Source organism: Kogia breviceps, chromosome 1 (genome assembly GCF_026419965.1).
Source record: "Kogia breviceps isolate mKogBre1 chromosome 1, mKogBre1 haplotype 1, whole genome shotgun sequence".
NCBI lineage: Eukaryota > Metazoa > Chordata > Mammalia > Artiodactyla > Physeteridae > Kogia > Kogia breviceps.
In genome coordinates this window covers 156037096-156054281 of record NC_081310.1, presented here as the reverse complement: position 1 = coordinate 156054281, position 17186 = coordinate 156037096, and the positions used below count along the sequence as shown (strand labels likewise).

The 17186-nt window shown below is 37.3% G+C and overlaps 1 protein-coding gene across 2 annotated transcripts in view; it reads right to left on the bottom strand.

Moving 5' to 3' along the window:
* USP24 (ubiquitin specific peptidase 24) overlaps positions 1 to 17186 on the bottom strand; it is a 150230-nt gene that overhangs the window by 90805 nt on the left and 42239 nt on the right. The window contains exons 2-7 of one of the 2 annotated variants that reach the window (XM_059062973.2): positions 16775 to 16940; positions 15392 to 15459; positions 11280 to 11423; positions 10480 to 10602; positions 4231 to 4266; positions 3829 to 3894 (exon numbers count right to left, since the gene is read on the bottom strand). In XM_059062973.2, coding sequence (XP_058918956.1) covers positions 3829 to 3894; positions 4231 to 4266; positions 10480 to 10602; positions 11280 to 11423; positions 15392 to 15459; positions 16775 to 16940 — 603 coding nt within the window. The remainder of the gene's footprint in view (positions 1 to 3828; positions 3895 to 4230; positions 4267 to 10479; positions 10603 to 11279; positions 11424 to 15391; positions 15460 to 16774; positions 16941 to 17186) is intronic. The other variant, XM_059062979.2, reaches the window with a different exon arrangement.

Here is a 17186-nt window from a genome sequence, read left to right as displayed (position 1 = left end):
ACATCGCAGAATAATAAAAATTTTTATTTGAAAAAGGAGAGAATAGTTGGGGAAGGAGTGAAATGTGCCTTTAACGAAAATATACTTAAGACTTCCATAAAGAAAATTATAAAACTTTACAAAAATACATAAATAGTCCAAATAAATGAGATACCATGTTCTTGAATGGAAAGGACCAGTACTGTAAAAATGAACAAACTGAAGACACCTACAAACTGAACACAATTCCACGTATGGTCTTGGTGGAACTTTCTAGAGCAGGAGAACCTAACATGCTGGCTATATTCAGAAGAGTAAAAATATGAGAATGATCAATAAAATCTGAGAAAAGAAAGACGCTGAGCACAACTGGCACTACCAATAATGAAAACATTGGAGAAATCGTATAAAAATGGCAGTGACCGAACAAATGAATGAAAGGAACAGAAGTCCAAGAACAATTCATGTATACACGGGACTCTGACATTTGATAAAGCCAACAAATCAAAGTAGTGAAGAAGAAAATGGAATATTCTTTAAAGGATCTTAACAACAATTAGTTACCCATTTGGAAGAAAATAAAATTGGACTTCTATCTTACACCATATATAAATACATTCTAAACAAATTCAAGAACTAAGTTTAAAAAATGAAACTGTAGAAGTATAAAATTAAATGAGTATTTTTATAACCTTGAGATGGGGAAGGAAACACTCCCCAAGCAAATCAGAAAAATTTTAAGCCATTAAGGAAAAAACTGACTGTATAAAATTATGAAGCCTCTGTATGGCAAAAAGACACCATCAACAGAAATGAAAAGAGAAGGAAAAGGCTGGGAAAGAAATTTACAAATACACAAAATAGACATGACATTGATATACTTAATATAAAAAGAAAAAATAAATAAGACAAGCAACCCCAAAGACCTATGTAAATAGATCAAATTTACAGAAGAAATGCCTATAGTCATATAACAAAATGCTCAAATTCACAGGAAATCAGAGTACTGCAAATTAGATAATAAAATACCATTTTTTGGTCCATCATATTGGAAAATTAAAGACTGACAATATTCAGCACTAATGACAGTACTAGGAAATGACTTTGTGGGAGTATATGCTGGTCACTGCTTTTTGAAAGGAGATTTAGCACTATCAATTATAATTTTAAAATGTATATAGTCTTTGAAATCCCACTTTCTAGGAATCTATCCTTCAGACATGGCAGCAAATGCACACAAGGACAAATTTACATGGAACACTCTCTGTAATAGCAAAAACTTAGAAATAATCCAATGCTCATTAATAAATGACTGCATCATGGTACAACAGTTGCAGGAACACACTGGAGCCATCAAAAACACTGACAGCACTAACCTGGAAAGATGTCCATGATATAATGCTATATGAAAATATGCTACTAGGTATAGTTTGATTACAATTTGGTCTCAAAGAGAAAAACATGCAGATATATTTTATATAAACTTAGGAAAAAATCAGAAAGGCTATGCATTATATGGGTAACCATGACCTAGGAGGCAGATGTATGTGTTGGGGTGGGGTGGAGGACAGGAAACCGTCACCTCCTACTTTGTACAGGTATTTTAAACTGACAGATTGTGAATGATTTTTTTTTCCCCAGTATTTTTCAAACCCAAAAGCATGTAAATATAAATGTAAAATGATGACATTCACTTGTACTCAGTCTTATAACACAGCCTAAATTTATTCTGGGACATAGTCACCTTCTTAATTGGTCAGAAATCAGACATTTATTGTGATTTTTTTTTTTTTTTTTTTTTTTTTTTTCCTGTACGCGGGCCTCTCACTGTTGTGGCCTCTCCTGTTGCGGAGCACAGGCTCCGGACGCGCAGGCTCAGAGGCCATGGCTCACGGGCCCAGCTGCTCCGCGGCATGTGGGATCCTCCCAGACCGGGGCATGAACCTGTATGCCCTGCATCGGCAGGCGGACTCTCAACCACTGCGCCACCAGGGAAGCCCCTTATTGTGATTTTTAAAAAAATTTATTGATTTATTTTTGGCTGCCTTGGGTCTTTGTTGCTGCACATGGGCTTTCTCTAGCTGTGGCAAGTGGGGACTACTCTTCGTTGTGGCATGCGGGCTTCTCATTGCAGCGGCTTCTCTTGTTGCAGAGCACGGGCTCTACGGGCTTCAGTAGTTGTGGCTCACGGGCTCAGTAGTCGTGGTGCATGGGCTTAGTTGCTCTGCGGCATGTGGGATCTTCCTAGACCAGGGCTCGAACCCGTGTCCCCTGAACTGGCAGGTGCATTGTTAACCACTGCGCCACCAGGGAAGCCCTTACTGTGAAATTTTAATTGTACCTGTTTGCAAAATTAGAGTCTCAATCTTTGCAATCTCCTTCTCCTATGCCTGAATTTCTACCATCTTCTCAATACAACCTAAACAATCTAATTTTACATCAACAGCAACAAATAACACAGTTGTCTGAAAAATGGTCTGACCTAAGGGAAAAATCTTGGAGGTATCTTTAGCTTCAAGACATTTGATAATAATGAGGGCAAGCCCAGAATCCTATGCATCCATCCTTGGCCAGTTTTCATCCAAGCAGGGGAGAAACTTTGGGCTTCTCTGTTTGTTTGTTTAAATAAATTAACTCTGCAGGAAATTAGTGAGTGTTTTATTTAAACTTTTTAAAAAATGAAGTTCATTTCTAATACTGCCCAATGACTTATATAGCCAGTTCTTGAGAAACAAGCAAGCTGGATAAAACCCTATATCTCAATAGGTTTTGTTTTGTCTTGCTTTTTAAGTCACTACCTATTACCTTCCAGATCAAGAGTCGTCTCTAACATACCTGATCCATTTAATGGGGATCAAAATGACAGCCTAACAACCTAGTTAACAGTCAGGGAGGGAGAAGAGGCCTCTGATCAGTGTCAGCAGAAGTATTTATGAGCTGGCAGACATCTGATCTTTAAGAATAAACACTGGGTAGCAAGAAATAGTCTATTACCAACCACAGCACCAGTCTCTCTCATTGACCGTTGTTACTGCTCTCATGCAAAGATGGACCAAGGGAGTTAGGTGATTGGTCATGGTCCCACAGAAATAACTGCTATTGTAAGCACAATTTATACCATTTAGGTATATTATTTTACCACATCATTTTCTGCTCTGATCAATTTACAGTAGCTAGTACAGTGTCTTCTACATGGCAAGTACATAAGTAGTTTATAATTGAATGATTAATTAACTAGAGAACAGAATAAAGTGCTCTCGGTTACAAACAGGTCAGCAGTCCGTGAAAAATTAAAGATTAAGTTATTCCCCTTATCACAAGGTTAAATTTGTTGAGAAAATGAAGTTGACATGAAAAGATAATGGCATTGCACCTGAGGGATGATTCTAAACTCCTGTTATAGCCTTTGTTATCTATGAATCTCTGTAACACCAAAAAGCTGACTAAACAATCTTAAAATAAAATATTTTATTTGTTTCTGGTACATGAAATAACTTCTGACTTATCTGAGGCATAAAATTGTTATGTACACATATACTTGCCACATATAGCAACTGTCCCTAAATAGCAAGATAATTTCATGTAACCACCACAAGTTAGTAGTTAAGAGAAAAATATCACAAAGAGAAATCAGTGTGGTGAAAAAAAAATACACCAAACACCATACACTGAAATTTGCTTATTTTGATTAACAGTAAACATTTCTGTGGTTATCAGAACCATGGAAGCTGCTCCTGTAAAGATTAACTTAAATTTTAACATTTAAATTGTCTAGACCATGTCCCTTGGGTTACACAGCAACCCAGACAAAGTGAACTTCCACACTGTACATATAGTGGTTTAACTTACCCCAAGTTCTATATCTTCTGAATGGAGCTTGGCCTGGATTGCTGCAAATCCACCTAATTCTCCAAACTGAGAAGAAAAAAGGTATACATTAATTTTAAAATGCTATACCTTAATAGTTTAAGCAAGCAACTAAGGCTCACATTCTGCTTTATCAGTGTGCTCTATAATCCTGGTCTTAAGGGTCATCACAAAAAAAATTCCAATGCTCCTGTGATATACTGAGGAGATGTGCTAAGCCCTAAAGCTGAGGTTTATCTGTATAAACAGCACATATAAAAAAGAGGAAGAAACAGTAAATCCTATCTGATTATTCTCTGTAGCTGTCATCTACCTAAAACACCAAACTCTAGGAAATCTCATTAGAAAATGGAAAACATGATCATATTAATAAAAGCTTTATACCTTATTTACCAAATCCACAACCCATCCATGAGGCTCCTATGAGAAAAGAAAATAGAAATTGAGATGGCAATATAAAAACTTCCCTACTAACCCTCATATTTCTTTTACCCTAAATCAAAAGTTGGAAAAAAATTAAAATTTAAAAAATATTTCAAAGTTTTCTCAAATGTTTCTTAACGTGATTCTTTGACATTACTGTAAACAGTTGCAGGAGTAAGTCTGTATTTTGATGGAATTGCTACAATATGAAGCATTTATGTGTTTCGGGTAGCTGAGATCAGCTGTTTAAGCTCTCTGAGGTACAAGATAACTTGAGTTAAATTTTCTAAGAGAGTTATATTTTAGGAATTAAATTAACTTAAAGAGTAGCAAATCAGGAATCAAGAAATTAAAGTTTTAGTCCCAGCTGTACCATTAATTACTGTCCTAGAGTAAGCTCTTCTTTTCTCCTCCTTTTCTTCCCTCCTTTCTTTTCTTAAGCATTCACTGTTCTAGGGGCTGAATAATGTTCTAGTGGCTGGATACAGAACAGTGACTAAGAAGAGATGTGGTACCTGCTTTCACAGAGCTCATATTCTAGCAGGATCAATAAAGACAAGTAAATCAACACATAATTCAGATTGTGCTAAATTCCACAAAAGGAAAAACAAAAGGTCTTCAAATGAAAAAGGAGCCTACTTTGTTCAGAGTGGTGGTCACAAAAAACCTCTCTGAAGAGGTGGTCTTTAATCTGGAACTTAAAGGATGAGACAGATTTAGCCATTCAAAGAATAGTCCAGGCAGAGAGGCTGAAATGGAAAAGGTCCTATTTGGGGAAGGCAGAAAAGCCTACCTTGTTTGAAAAACTGAGAGGCAACTCTCCCAGCTGGGAGCTGGGATGCAGGAGAGAATGGCACAGATGAAGCTGTAGAGACAGGAAAAGCCAGATGATGCAGAAATTTGTTGATTGTGATTAGAAGGAAAGCAACAGAGGTGTTTAAAGCAAGAAAATGATACCTTTTATGTTTTAAGGGGATATTTTGCACTTATGTGGAGAATGGAATGGAATGGATGAATGAGAGAGTGCAAAGTAGAGATACCAGGGAGAAGACTAGTGCAGTAACTAGGTAGAACATGACGGTGTTTGGAGTAGGATGGTGGCAGAGGAAACAGAGAGAAGTCAACTTAAAATCTATGTGAGATTAAATCAAAGGACCTGTTTACAGTTTGGATATGGGGAATAAGAAAAAGGGATGAGGGCTTCCCTGGTGGCGCAGTAGTTGAGAATCCGCCTTTCGATTCAGGGTACACGGGTTCGTGCCCCAGTCCGGGAAGATCCCACATGCTGTGGAGCGGCTAGGCCCATGAGCCATGGCCGCTGAGCCTGCACGTCCAGAGCCTGTGCTCCACAACTGGAGAGGCCACAGCAGTGAGAGGCCCGTGTACCACAAAAAAAAAAAAAAAAGAAAAAAAAAAAGGGATGAATCGTGGCTGATTCCTATGTTTTGGCTTGAGCATGTAGGTAGATGGTGATGCCATTTACTGAAAGGGAGAAGAATGAAGGCTGGGGAGACATAATGAAGTTCCGTTTTAAGCACAGTTTGAGATGTCTGTGTGGCAACCAAGAGGAGACAGTTGGCTCTTCAAGTCTGTTGTGCTCAGAGAAGAGGTTTGGGCCACAGAGATATAATAAAGCAGAGGGCCATCAGCATAAAGATAGCATTTAAACCCATGAGAATAGAAGTTACTTCTTAGAGTACTCTGGATCAAAGTTGGGTAGAGGTGAAGGAGTCAAGAAAGGAAAGGTGGCTGAGGGGCAGGCAGAAAGCAAGAGACTGTAGGAAGGAAGTTTCAAGGAGGGAGAAACTGACTGTGACCATTCCTGTTGACGGGGTTGAGAGACATTTCCTCTGGATCTAGAAACATGAAGGTGTTGGTGTCTTAATGAGAGCTGTTTCAGTGGAGTGGTGGAAAAAGAAAGCAGAATGGAATGCCTTGAAGAGTTAATGGAAAAGTTCAGTCTAGTTACTCCAAACATCTCTCCAGCTGAAAATAACTAACACCACTGGATAAAAACATTAAAAAAAAAAACTTTAAAAATATATAGCTGAGGGCTTCCCTGGTGGCGCAGTGGTTGAGAGTCCGCCTGCCGATGCAGGGGACACGGGTTCGTGTCCCGGTCCGGGAAGATCCCACATGCCATGAAGTGGCTGGGCCTGTGAGCCGTGGCTGCTGAGCCTGTGCATCTGGAGCCTGTGCTCCACAACGGGAGAGGCCACAACAGTGAAAGGCCCGCGTACAGGAAAAAAAAAAAAAAAAAAAAAAAAAAAAAAAAAATATATATATATATATATATATATATATATATATAGTTAAGTTGACACAAAGAGCTCAGAAGTTTAAAAAAAAGAAATCCTGTGAGGTAAGCAAACTGTGAGGCCAGCTTTCATGCTGTAGGCATCTGTGTTACTCTGGAGACCTCTAGCTTCCATTTTCACAGGCTTACAGTGGCTGAGAAGCAGGACATGTAGCCAAGACAGGGCTCAGAGACTAAGAAGAGTTTGTCATATAAATCAAGAATCCAAAGGGCTACATCCTGAGTGTAAGATGAACTGAAATAAACTTACCTGTGGAAGGGAAACAACAAGGAAGCCTGCCTACCCTGACTGGTACTGGATTGTGAGAAGAAAAAAATTCTCCAGGAATTTATAACCACAAAATTGTCCTCACTCACATGGCTTTGCTGCTCCAATTCACACTGCCTTTATGGTCTGAAAAACCTTAAGCTGAGAATTTATTCCCAAATCGTAGTATCCCCAGGCATCTGGAAGAAGTGAATCGTTTTTGGAGGAAAGAACTTTCAACTCAGGCCTCAAAAAATCTTCTTAGATTAAATTCCAAGAAACATAAGTTCACAGGAAAACAAAAAAATACGTATAAAAATGTTTTTCTATACACAAACATACATACACAAAACAACTGAGTAAAAGCTGGCAGAATCAGACCAGCTTTTAGATATCAGACATATGCTTATAAGTTAAGCATTAAACATATAAGTTAAGCATTAAACAAGGAGGAGATTGAAAATATTAGTCAAGAATGTGGGATAATACAAAATAAGCAGAGTCAAAAATGAACCAATGAGAATTTATAGAAATGAGAAATATAATAAATGAAATTAAAGACTTAATGAATAGGTTAAATACCCTATAGGATACAAACAGGAAAAAAATTAGTGAACTGGACCACAGATCGGAAAAAATGTTATCAGAAATGCAGTACAAGAAGACAGAAAGATGGAGAATATGAAAGAGAATAAGGGACATAAGAACAGAATGAGAGGGACTTCCCTGGTGGTCCAGTGGCTAAGGCTCCACACTCCCAATCCAGGGGGCCCAGGATTGATCCCTAGCCAGGGAACTAGATCCCACATGCCACAACTAAGAATTCACATGCTGCAACTAAAGATCCCACATGCCGCAACAAAGATCCCATGTGCAGCAATTAAGACCCGGTGCTGCCAAATAAAAAATAAAATTAAAAAAAAAAAAGAACAGAATGAGAAGGTGCAACATGTATCCAATCAAAGTTCTAGAGGAAGCGAGACTAATGGGGAAGAGGCAATATTTACAAAGGTAATGGTTGATAATTTTCCAGAATTGCTACAAGATATAAATCCTTAGATTCGAAAATTCAATGATCTGAAGCAAAATAAACAAAAAGAATACCTCAGTTAATTGCAGTGAGAGTCAAATTGCCAACTATCAAAAAGAAATAAAATAGCCATGAAGAAAAGAAAGATTTCTTACAAAGGAACAACAGTTAGACCAACAATTAACTTTCAATAACAATACTCAAAGCCAGAAGACAGGGCTTCCCTGGTGGCGCAGTGGTTAAGAATCCTCCTGCCAAGGCAGGGGACACGGGTTCGAGCCCTGGTCTGGGAAGATCCCACATGCTGCAGAGCAACTAAGCCCGTGGGCCACAACTACTGAGCCTGCGCTCTAGAGCCCGCGAGCCACAACTACTGAAGCCTGCACACCTACAGCCTGTGCTCCGCAACAAGAGAAGCCACCGCAATGAGAAGCCCGGAGCACCGCAACAAAGAGTAGCCCCTGCTCGCAGCAACTAGAGAAAGCTGCGCACAGCAACAAAGAATCAAAGCAGCCAAAAATAAATTAAAAAAAAAAAAAAGCCAGAAGACACTGAAATGATAGCTTTGATATTCTGACAGAAAAATATACGTCAATCTAGGATTTAAAACCTAGTGAAAATGTTCTTCAAGGAATAGGAAATAAAGTCAAGTTTAAGCCATCAAAGACTCAACTCCCAATGGACCCCTTATGAAAGGACACTGTACAGGATGCACTCCAGGAAGAAGAAAAATCATCCCAATGGAAGGTCTGAAATACAGAAGGAATGGTAAACAAAGAGATAGCATATAAGTAGGGCTGAGTCAAAACACTGTATAAGGTAATGATGACTATACCTATTTGAGGGGATAAAACAATAAAGGAGAGGACTAAGACAGTGAACAATAAAGACAAAAGGATAATGAGTCAGGTGAGGAGTGAGTACACGAAACAGTCTAAGGTTTTCAAGTACTCCTCAGAGGAGGGTAAGGTTACTGATGAAATTTAGGTTTTGTTTAATTAGTAAGTTAAAATTTTAGACTAACTATTAAAAGAGTAACTGAGAGGGAAGGATATGGACTCTTTCATCTGGTTGGTTGTGAAGGGGGATAGAGAATAATGCTGAAGCTAGAGATGGAGGTGGTATCCAAGGCAGAATTTTTAAAGATGGGAAAATACTAGACTCTGTTATACACAATGGGAATAATCTGATAAAGGGGAAAAAATTGAGGGTACCAAAGAAAGAATAGAAATGCTAAGGCATAAAATGCTTGAGAAGGCAAGAGGAAAGAAGAGGGGATCTAGGGCATTTGCAGGAGAGATAATTCCTTTTGTGGTAATGAGAAGAAATTAAGAGACAACATTTCTGGGTCTCCATTGTTGTATATGTAAATTGAGGGGAGGAGAAAAAAAACATTTTCTGAGTACTTACTAAAGTGAACCACTGTGTTCAGTGTTTTTATATACATTTGTAACTTAATCTTCACAACATACCTGAAGATAAGATTTTAGTATTTTGGGAGGCAAGACTGTATATAAAGAATGCAGACTATGGCACTAGATTGCATAGGTCCCCTCTATAAACAGGTTTGTGAACTTGGGCAAGTACTTAACCTCTGTGTGCCTCAGTTTCTCATCTACAAAATGGGGGTAAAAATAGTACATAACTCACAGAGCTGTTGTGGGGACTAAATGCCACAGGATATACTCACAGTACTTTCCACTCAGCTCTCATTTCCTCTCTAGAGTATTGCCTGACCTTCCGAGGTGGCAACTCCTTCCCCTTATTCCATACATAGTACTTATTATTATATTTTTTTGTTTGTTATTTTGTTGCTATTGTTTGTTATACTGTGATTTTTTTTTCCCATTTCCTCCACTATGCTGTAAGTTAGAAGCCATGTCTTATTACTCTTTATACTAAGGGCAGGAACTATTTATTTATATCTCCAAAACCTAGAATAATGCCAGTCACATAGCAAATGTTCAATAAAAGATTGCTGAACTGAATCCCTGCCTTCTAGATAAATCAATGGACAAGTTTTCTATCTACTACATTGACTTCTTTCAAATGTCTCTCAAAAACCAAACAGTGTTTGATCAACAAATTGTCTGAATTATGTACTTCTTGTGGGTCTAATGTTATTGGCACTTCATACACCTTTAAATATAAAATGAGGATGTTGGTCTGTGCTTAGAAAAAAACAAAAGCTTTAAAGCTTACAGAGTTTAAAGAAAATTATACATGAGATTAACTACTAGATTTTATTTTCTGGGAATAATTAGTCATTTCAAATGATTTCAAATGCTCTAGCTTCTCAAACATCTCTAAGAAATTGGGACACTCATTACACTGGGGTTCTGGTAATTCAATAAATAGGGCACTTTTCATGTCATGCAGTCATTTCTCATTTCACCAAACATTATTTCAAATCTCTAAAGTTCTTCATGATGTTAATTAACAGCTATGGAAAAATATGCAATGGCTGAAAAAAATGTTAAGCAATTTTATGAACCATATGGAGTAGTCATTTTTCATACGTTGTTTTAATCCTTCCATGTAAATTGTCATTTTTGTAGCAGAGAAAATCTTTTTCAATAATTTATCTATAAAAGGATGAAACAAAACTATGTTTACCTTTTGGAAAGTAGATACAGGTGAAACAGCAAACATATTTCCCTCTCCAAACACTTCTGCCCAATTCCTTTGAGATACTTTCATTCTGTTTTTAAAATGGTATTCATTATCAGGATTGAAAGCCTAGAGTCAAAGAGAACAGAGAAGCATTATTATTATCTACTTCTATAGCAACACATATTAGCATTAGAAAAGAAGATAAAAATATAGCCTTGGACTCTATCATTAATGGAATATTTCAAGTATCCCAACAAAACATATTCCTTAGCCAGTGCTGAGGAACAAAGTGGTGCTCTCCTGTTCAATGTTTGCTGTGGGGAAAGAGAAGGGGGTACAGGACGGGAGGTCTGATCCCAGGCATGGTGATGCCAATGCTCCAAATGTCCTAGGGCTGCCCCAAGTAGAGATGGGCAACAAGGCAGTGAAGACAGAAGTTAGGAGGGAAAACATGAGCGCCCCTTCTTCATGCAGCTACTGCTACTAGCCGGGGGAAAAGCCCAGAAACCAAACTACATCAACACCTTATGTGACAGTATTTGTGATTCGAATAATCAGGGAGACATAAAGGAAAACTATTTAATCATTCTAAAAGCTGAGAAAGCTTAAAATTACAAAGGTATTGCTTTAAAACTGAAAACACAGAACGGTTGTTCTGCTTTTAAAATAAAAAGCAAGAACAGTCAAGTTAATATCTTTAATGATAATATCATGATCACTCATTATTAATTACAAGTCAGAAGGCAGTAGGTATTTTTAAACAAAAGCAAAACACAAAGTACTTCATTTTAGACATACTGTACCATTGTAAGCACAGCCAGCAGACCAGTGGGAATTGGATCTTGTTTTATTCTCTCTGCAGCCAGTTCTATTAATAGCATCAACATGTTGTAGATCCCTTCATGAATTTCAGTACCCCACTTGTGAACAGCACTTGATGTCAGCAGCTATAAAAACATAAAGGGCACTTTAGAGTCTTACTTGTAAAGAAAGAAAAAGACATCTACGGTTATCAGTTCAGTCTTCACTAATGAAGAGATTATTACCATAATACTTATTTTTATGCAGATGACTTGCTTTAAAAGACCCATAGCTGTAGTTCATCTACTTATTCACTTATTTCACAGTCAACACTTAGTTTTGTTTTTTTGAACTTTAATTCCCTTATATTAAGACAGTTTGGGGGATTCCCTGGTGGTTTAGTGGTTAAGATTCCGTGCTCTCACTGTCAAGGGCCTGGTTCAATCCCTGGTCAGGGAACTAAAATCCCACAAGCCAAACAGGGTGTCCAAACAGATAAATAAATAAAACAGTTTGTTTAAAAGAAAATGTTTGTTTTCTACTTTTCATTATTACTAGGGGAGGTCAAGTGGTGAACAACAAGAAAGAACCTGAGATCAATTCCGGTACTACTATTTTCTAGCTGTGTGGTCTTGAACAAATTTACCAGAGTTCCCAGAGACTCAGTTCTCTCATCTCAAAGGAGGGATAATTCCTACCCATTTCACACAGACGTTACAAATATCAAAAGGTATAACGAATGTAAAGTATTAGTGAGGTTTTATTATTAATATATTTTGGCTGTCGTTATTAATCAACATTCCTGGAATCTAAGAAATCTCATGATTTGAACATGCACATTCTTTTCATATTATTTATATCTCAGAAACAGAACTGCATCTTTCCACCTGTTGACCAGATGGCAGCAGGGCTCTGAATGTGAAAAAAATTTTAGAAATACCTTGTCAATTTATTTTGCTTTTATTTTCCTTTCTGGTATATATAAAAGAAATATTCAATTTTAAAAAAAAGTTTAAGCAAGTCTAAAATAGCACTGTAACATTGTTTACTTTGCAGCTATTTTTCTTAAATATAAAAAATGGTGGATCTTATACTCAGATAGCAGCTTAGATTTGTTAAAAAGGAAGGAAAAGGCACACAGAAGAATCTAAAATCATCTTCTTTGGATTTCCCCAATCTTCTTGACCTTCTAAGTCCTTGGGGAAGTCTAATTCAGGAACAACTGCAGAAACAGGGAATGGGAAAATGAAACAATTCCACTTAATAAAATAATGGCAAATTGGTACAGTGGTTTCATGTTTTTGTAAGATTTACCTTCAGAGGGAAAATACTGTGCTATAAAAATTCCACCTTAACCACACTGAGAACCCCTTAACGAGAGGGTTAAGACTCTGAAAGAGCCCAAACTTCTTTAGCCGCAGCGGAAAACCTCAGTTCCAGACTTTCTCTATAGCAATTAGCTGCACTGGGCTTCCCTGGTGGCGCAGTGGTTGAGAGTCTGCCTGCCAATGCAGGAGACGTGGGTTCGTGCCCCGGTCCAGGAAGATCCCACATGCCGCGGAGCGCCTGGGCCTGTGAGCCATGGCCGCTGAGCTTGCGCAACCAGAGCTTGTGCTCCGCGACGGGAGAGGCCACAACAGTGAGAGGCCCGCGTACAAAACAAACAAACAAATAGCTGCACTATTTGCTCAAATGAACAATAATCATAAGACTGATTCTACATAAGGCAATTAGTTACTATTTTTGCAAGAATTCTTTTGCCTGCCTACATATTCTTCCTATGCTTAAAAATTAGAAAGCAGAGATTAAGATTTAAGAAGCTTCATGTGACAACAATAAAATTTATGTGGACTAAGCACCACTCCCTCTGTTGTCATCTCATATGTTCAATTTTTACTTTGAAAATGGAGTTCTATCTACCTTCCAGATGAGGTGGGGCAAGACAGGCAGCACCGCGTGAGGAAGAGGCACACAAAGTTTAAACATAACTGCGCACTATGGCCAGACGTGGATGTTTTTCCCTGCCTGAATATACTAGTAAAAGAATCCAGGGGACTTCCTTGGTGGTGCAGTGGTTAAGAATCCGCCTGCCAACACAGGGGACACGGGTTTGAGCCCTGGTCTGGGAAGATCCTACATGCTGCGGAGCAACTAAGCCCATGTGCCACAACTACTGAGCCTGAGCTCTAGAGCCCACAAGTCACAACTACTGAGCCCGGATGCCACAACTACTGAAGCCTCCGTGCCTCTAGAGCCTGTGCTCCACAACAGGAGAAGCCACTGTAATGAGAAGCCTACACACCACAATGAAGAATAGCCCTTGCTCGCCACAACTAGAGAAAACCCACGTGCAGCAACAAAGACCCAACGCAGCCAAAAAAAAAAAAAAAAAAAAAAAGAATCCAGGCTGGCCTGAAGGTGAAAGGTGAAGAAAGTAGAAATTACAATAAAGCTCCTTTTGTGCACCTTATTCACACAATTGCTTATTATTTGTACTCTTACTTCTTTTTTTTTTAAAAAAAGGGCAGCTTGTGAGAAAAGCCCAGGGAAGGTAGGGAGAGAGTCATCATACCAGGAAACACAAGTCTAAAGGCACACAGAATTCTGTAGCCCTTCTAGTTTAGAGAAATCTTTTTAATAGCTCTAAACTGTAAGAACTGAATGACATTAAACATAATGCAAGGTACCTTTGTGCTCATAGTTTTATAGGAAAAAGAACTCCAACAACCACTTGATCATTTATTATACTATTACAAACAGCTGAGGGTATAAAATAAAACAGTCCTCTGAAGCATCTCTGTACAGAGTTAGAGTATTATACTCCAAATATGCAACTTGCTGCTAGACTGACTTGACCCAGGGCTCTCTGAATCTGAAGATCATCAACCTAAAGATCCCTTCCTTACACGAATAAACCCTTTTCCATGACTCTGAATAAACTTGAATTTTCTTTCTCTGCAAATTTATGCATACATTATGATAGGTGTCACAATATGTTACATTATAGAAGTGCTGGTATTTTTTTAAAAAGTTACTATAATTCTTAACAAAATTCTTAAAAGTTAAAAATACAAAATGGTAGATGAATTCATCCAAAATGAAGAAAAATCTTGATTCTCTATAATCCCTGCCCAAATGACAATTTTAAAAGATTTCTGCCTTTCTTCAAAGATGAAGCTACTTTTGTTCCTAAAATTAATTTTGTTCTGTCTTCAGTCTTGAATCAAGGGAGATTCTGTCTGTCAAGACGCAGATGGGAATAACAGTTTGCAAATGAAGTTTATTTTACTGGGTTTTATAATAAATACAAACTTCATCCATCTGTAGTTGTAGTAACTTACTTGCATATGAGACAAAAAAATGGATGTCAAAACCCAGAAGCATGAGACAGCAGGAGACTCATTTATTCATTCAACAAAGATTTACTGAGCTCTTTCTCTGCACTAGGCACTGGCTATATGCTGGGGAAAACAACAGTGTCTGGGACATCGCCCCTGCTCTTGGAGGATTCAGGACTCAGGTCCTGAAAAGGGAACCATGCTGAGTTAGACTGCTTTCAGAAACACAAGTCCTGTGATCTTCTATTCTCACTGTTAAGAAAAATTGCTTTATAAGAGATGTGACCAGAATGGGGGAAAGCATATCAGTCTAGCTCCAACAGAGATGCTGCCATCCACATGCCATTTTGCCAGATACAATACTCAATCCAGTTAAACTTTCTATAGTTTAAACGTCTGCTTCTGTCTCAGTAGAATAGTAAGTACAAAATGGTCTATATTTTGATAAATAAATATTATCTTTCTAAGTGCCACAATCCTTAGTTTAGTAAGAGGTCTAATTTCCTAGTGTAAGTCTTAACCTATTCTTTAGCAGTTAAATAGAAGGAAGTAAAAGACCAAAGACATGCAAACAATTAAATATAGAAGAAATAAATCATTTCTGAGCCCCATATTCAGGGCTAATTTTTTCATTTTTGAGCATTCCTCAGTTGTACAGGATTCATAAACTGGGCTCACATATTAAAAAACTAAAACTAAAGCAAAAAGCCTGTTCACCTTCACCCCCACCCCCCTCCAAAAAAAAAAAAAAAATCAGCACAGCACATTTTTCTTACCTTTTTAAATGCTTCAGGCATACACCTATCCATAAATCTTTTACAATTCTCATCAGACTCAGAAAGACCTTTGTAAAATAAATGAAACAATATACCTTATTTAGATTTTAGGTAGTTGCAGAAATCATATATATCATTCCAAGTGGAAATTATTATAGAAACTTTGATTCTTAAGGAATTATTAAAAGCAGAAGACATACATTCTGATAAAGTAATAGGCTGAGAAAGTAACAGTATTAAATTATTAATAGCATAATATATCCATTTATATTTATTATTAATATATATTTATTAATAGTATAATAAGTAAATACTAATTAGAACTGAAATGGTTGAACTTATATTTCCATATCAGAATAACTTTCAATGATCTGACTAAATAGCTAATAGAACACCACCAGCAGCTACTTATTAGCCATTATTGTTTTCCTAAACATCTTTTTTAAAAACACAAATATTCTCAATAAATGCCCAAATCACTCTCTTCCCCAAAACAAACTGAACTCTGCGCAATAAAATGCACAGAACTGTGCCTGGCATAGAGTAAGCGATAAATACTTGTTAAATGAATGAATGAATCCACTGTAAAATTATCCTTCGGAATACACTTAAAAGAAAAACTCAATGACAGATTTTGCTTATCAGTGGAGACACTGTTGAGCACATTTTCTTTATTCAGTCCTACCTCTTAGCATAATACCTGCATCCTCTCAGGCACTCAATAAATGCTGCTGCTGAGAAGCCAGTCATAAATGCACCATGGAAGCTAGTCAAAATATTTCCTTTTGATGTACCTTGTATTTAATCACAATGGTAAACTATGCACTTTTAATGAGAAAAAAAATTTGCAAAACATTGGCCCAATTCATCTTATTTCACAAATGAATTCAATATGAAAAATAAATTATTATTCTCTCTTTAATATATTTATAATTAGATGCTTCCTTATGTTGATACTTATTCTCCAACCTAGTGGTATTTTATTATTCTGTTCATTTGATATCTGTAAAGCACTTAAGACAGTGCCAAGAACTTAATAAGCATAAAATATTAAATAAACATTACTTTCTTTTCTTAAAAAAAAAAAAAGCCACTGCATTAAGCCTTAATCTAAAGTGCTCCAAGTTTCTGTGGAAAAGTTAATTTCAATTTCCATAAGGCTTTTCAATTATATTTTAAGACTCTTACACTCTATTGGAGATAGAAGAAAACAGCTGATTTAATTCAACGCTTTTACTCCACAGGGGATAAACAAAGACTAAGAGAGTAAATGATCTAAGATAATACAGATGGCCAACGACAGGAGCTAAGACTAAAGTCAGGGCTCCTATCAAAAAAACCCCCAAAAAACGAAAACTCCTGTGTCCTGAGGTATGAACTTACCAAGTCTTGCTAGGTAGGTAGACGCCAACAGGCATTTGCCTAGTGACTCTTCCCGCTTGTAAGGTATGGACCAGTGATCTGTCAAAACGCGGCTTTCCAGTTCATATAAATTTGTTGTAGGGAATTCAATTCCTTCCCCTGAGCAGTTTCCGTTTTCATCATTCTTCTGACAAAGAGGGATTATGGTTTAAAACACACATACACACACACACACACAAATAATTAGTGACTACTTAAAAAATTTAACACAAAGCAGATCCTTAATCACTGGTAGCCATTAATTCCAAGATTGTGGATTCCACATTTCTTTCTCGTAATCACATCTGTCACCAAGACTATCTGAAATATTCTCAGCTTTTATCAATGCGGCATCCCAACTCTCTCAGAAGGTGAGCTCATCTCATTCTTCAAA